Below are 3,912 nucleotides of genomic sequence, written 5' to 3' on the forward strand. Positions count from 1 at the left end.
TTGTGTCCATTAATGAAACAGCTCCCATTCCTAAAAATTATTTGACACCGATTTTGAGGAATGAGATTTACTACGAGACAGGCCAATCATTTTCCAACAAAATCAATATTGTAAAGAAAAGAAAGAAAGTTAAAGGAAAATTTTGGCATTGTGTTGGTGATTCAATCTGCTGCAAAAAATGGGTGTTGTCAATTTATTGGAGCTGGGATTCTTGAAAGAAAGAAAATATGATTTGGGGTGAGAAATGGAGATTGAAGAAAATCAGAAAAGAATTGGATTGTTTGAAGGAGAATGAGCAACGGAGTGAGTGGCATTGTCAAAGTGTGGGAAGCAAAATTGAAGAAATCTCGAGTCACAGCTAGGAGGAGGACCAACAGCATATTTTCAGCAATGTCAGTTGCCCACGTGGACGATGATGACGACATGCATGACGACAACGGCCTGCCCCACGTCGACAAGAGCTTCCCCAACCATGACACCTACTCTGGGCAATGGTCGGACAACTGGCCCCACGGCCACGGCACCTGCTCATGGGCTGATGGCTGCATCTACGAGGGGGACTGGCACTGCGGCTGGATGATGGGCCGTGGCAAGTTCACTTGGCCCTCGGGGGCCTCGTACGAGGGAGGGTTCAAGAATAGTTACATGGAGGGGAGTGGTGTTTTTGTAGGGTCCTCCAATGAGCGGTATAGTGGGACTTGGCAGTCTGGCCTTAGGCATGGTAGGGGGATATGTGACTATGCCAACGGTGATAAATACGAGGGCCATTGGCGCCGCGGCCTTCCTGATGGGAAGGGGAAGTATAGCTGGATCAATGGGAACCAGTATGTGGGGCATTGGAGGAGGGGGAGGATGAATGGGAATGGGACTATGGTGTGGGCCAATGGGAATCGATATGATGGGGGTTGGGAGGTTGGGCTGCCCCGGGGAAACGGGACCTTCCGTTGGGTGGATGGGAGTTGCTATGTGGGGGTGTGGAGTAAAGATCAGAGTGAGCAGAGCGGGACTTACTATCCATCAAGTTCTCATTCGGGTAGCTTCGACTGGGATCCCCAAGAGGTGTATTTGGAGAATTTGAGTGACTGTAGGATCCATCCGGGTGAGGAGATCAGTGACCACCCTTCTCTGAAGATTTTGAACTGGCCTTGTGATGGGGAGGATATGCTCAAGAATTTGAGGGCGAGCTCCATGGATGGAGGGGGGTTGAGCAATGCAGGCTCGGAGTATAGTTTTGATGGGAGTAGTGCTTGCTGTGAGTCGGTTAGGGATTTGGGAGAGGGCTCCCCTGCGTTGGGGCGGGCTGAGGATTTAGATATGCTGCCTAAGGGGTCCGGGAGACCACATATCGTTATCAAGCCAACCAAGAAGCAGGGGAATACTATATCGAAAGGGCATAAGAATTATGACCTCATGCTTAATTTGCAGCTAGGAATAAGGTAATTTTTAGGATGCATTTATGTGATCTGATAATATGCCTTTTATGTTCAACATGTTTGGTAGGAGAAACATTAGAAAGTGGGTATTTCAAGGATTTGGCAATGGTGTGGATGTGGAAAGAAGGAAAGTGATCTTCTAATTGTATAGAACCTAACGTATTTTTGATCGTGGTAACCATAAGTTTAGATTTCTTGATTCGTGTTTCTTACCAAATCATGATACAAAATATTTGAATTTAGTTTGTCTTGCTGCACATTGTTTCTGTAGGCTCATGTGTAGCAATTTACAGGCACGCTGTGGGAAGACCGGCTCCATCGACAACCCTTGATCTAAAATCATCGGCTTTTGATCCAAGGGAGAAAGTATGGACACGATTCCCTCCTTCGGGATCCAAGCACACCCCACCTCACCAATCGTGCGATTTCAGATGGAAAGACTATTGCCCGCTTGTTTTCAGGTGAGGTACTGTCTCATTGGATAGCAAGACTATAATAAATATTAAAAATCTTCAGCTTTGTTTAATTATTATGTTATGTTGTTCTCAAAATATTAAGCTTGAGTAATTACATTATCCGAAATTCAGTGACTAGATATAGCTTGTCATTTCCATTTAGGGCTCTTCGGCAATTGTTTAAGGTAGATGCTGCTGATTACATGATATCCTTGTGTGGAAATGATGCCCTCCGAGAGCTTTCGTCACCGGGAAAAAGTGGAAGCTTCTTCTACTTGACTAATGACGACAGATACATGATCAAGACCATGAAGAAGTCAGAGGCAAAAGTGAGTTCAAAATATACACTATATTTCATTCCCAATGCTCATCTTATCAACAAGTTACTCTTTTTTATGTCAATTTGAAATACAATGCCATGGGAAATGTGTTAAAAAGATTTCAATCTTTGGAGACATTAGATATATCACAAGAAATTATTCTTTAGCAGGTGCTTATCAGGATGCTTTCCGCTTACTATAAGCACGTACGGGCCTTTGAGAACACCCTCGTCACCAAATTCTACGGTCTTCATTGTGTTAAGTTGACCGGTGCTGCACAAAAGAAGGTACCAACAACAACGCACACTCCATTTATCATATTGAAATCACCATTCCTCCCATAATGTGACTGGTCCAACCAGGTGCGGTTTGTGATCATGGGGAATCTGTTTCGCACGGAATATGCCATCCACAGACGCTTCGACTTGAAAGGCTCCTCCCACGGCCGCCTGACTGACAAGCCTGAATCAGAGATTGAACCAACCACGACTCTCAAGGACCTAGACTTGAACTTCATATTTCGTTTGCAAAACTCTTGGTTCCGAGATTTATGCAGGTATACTATAATCTAATATAGTAATCAATAAAAACTATGGTCACATTAAGGAATCTAGTTTGATTAATGAATTCTTGCGCAGACAAGTAGACAAAGATTGTGACTTACTTGAACAAGAAAGAATCATGGATTACAGTCTTCTTGTTGGTGTTCACTTTCGGGACATGTCTAATGCCGGGGAGCCCCTAAACACGGGTGCCCGAACTCCTCTTGGCAACGGATCACTAGACCTCAGCCAGTAAGCCTGCTCATATAAATCAATCTATCAATAAATCTTCTTGTGCAGGAGCAGTTTTTTTACTTAATAGAAAATGACAAGTGGTTGTGGCAGGTTGGCATCGATCAAACTAGGTGACCATATGCCTGCACGAGCCGAGCTGACAATACGGAAAAACGGCGAGGAAGCTCAGCTAGTGGGGGAGCCAACAGGGGAGTACTACGACGTGGTCCTCGTGTTTGGCATCATCGACATCTTGCAAGACTACGATATCAGCAAGAAGCTCGAGCATGCCTACAAGTCGTTCCAGTACGACCCGACCTCAATCTCAGCCGTGGACCCCAAGCAGTATTCCAAGCGCTTCAGAGACTTCATATTCAGAGTCTTTGCCGAAGACGGTTGATGATGGATAGATCTTGTTGTATTTGTAGCTACAATTTTATACCAATTTGTTTTGGTCCAAGTCCATCACAAAAGCAGCTTTGTACACAACAACGGCGATGAGATATTATTCTTTGCGCTTCACCTTGTACTCTTAGCATTCGGACTAGTTTTTACTTTTCACATATATGATAAATGCTTACAATTATTACATTTTTGAGATAATTTATAGTTTACTTTAGTGGTGCCGCGAGCTCCAGTTCCAAACCACTCGTTTCGCTCTTTCCCACAAGGTGAAATCGACGATTTTGGTTTGTGTCCAAAATCAACAGTTCTCCTAATTTTGGAAGTTCCACGAGCTTCCAAGTGTTATTCGTGAGAAGAGAGTCAAACTCATCATCCATGAAAAATTCACCTTCACTTACCAACGCCTTCTCATTCTTCAGTGTATCACTTTAACTTAAGACTGTCAGTGAGTAACAATTGAAAACTTAAAGGTGAGTAACTATCAGGTGCATGCCACTCTGTAGTCGGTCTAGGTAGCAAAATG

General features: G+C 43.9%; 1 protein-coding gene across 1 annotated transcript; it reads left to right on the forward strand.

The window, feature by feature from the left end:
• LOC125224289 (phosphatidylinositol 4-phosphate 5-kinase 6-like) lies at positions 1-3,587 on the forward strand. The gene is made up of 7 exons (XM_089064022.1): positions 1-1,436; positions 1,727-1,894; positions 2,052-2,217; positions 2,376-2,495; positions 2,571-2,764; positions 2,847-3,002; positions 3,096-3,587. The coding sequence occupies exons 1-7, from the start codon at positions 292-294 to the stop codon at positions 3,382-3,384; spliced, it is 2,238 nt and encodes a 745-aa protein (XP_088920148.1). The 5' UTR covers positions 1-291; the 3' UTR covers positions 3,385-3,587.
• The last annotated feature ends 325 nt before the right edge of the window (positions 3,588-3,912 follow it).

This window comes from Salvia hispanica, chromosome 1, assembly GCF_029641045.1.
Source record: "Salvia hispanica isolate PSC_SH4W2 chromosome 1, Shi_PSC_v1, whole genome shotgun sequence".
NCBI classification, from domain to species: domain Eukaryota; kingdom Viridiplantae; phylum Streptophyta; class Magnoliopsida; order Lamiales; family Lamiaceae; genus Salvia; species Salvia hispanica.

Coding starts and splice junctions, on each gene's coding strand:
- LOC125224289 (XM_089064022.1), top strand. CDS start 292: ATGAGCAACGGAGTGAGTGGCATTGTCAAAGTGTGGGAAGCAAAATTG. Junction 1,437..1,726: donor AATTTGCAGCTAGGAATAAG/GTAATTTTTAGG, acceptor AGCAATTTACAG/GCACGCTGTGGGAAGACCGG. Junction 2,765..2,846: donor TGGTTCCGAGATTTATGCAG/GTATACTATAAT, acceptor ATTCTTGCGCAG/ACAAGTAGACAAAGATTGTG.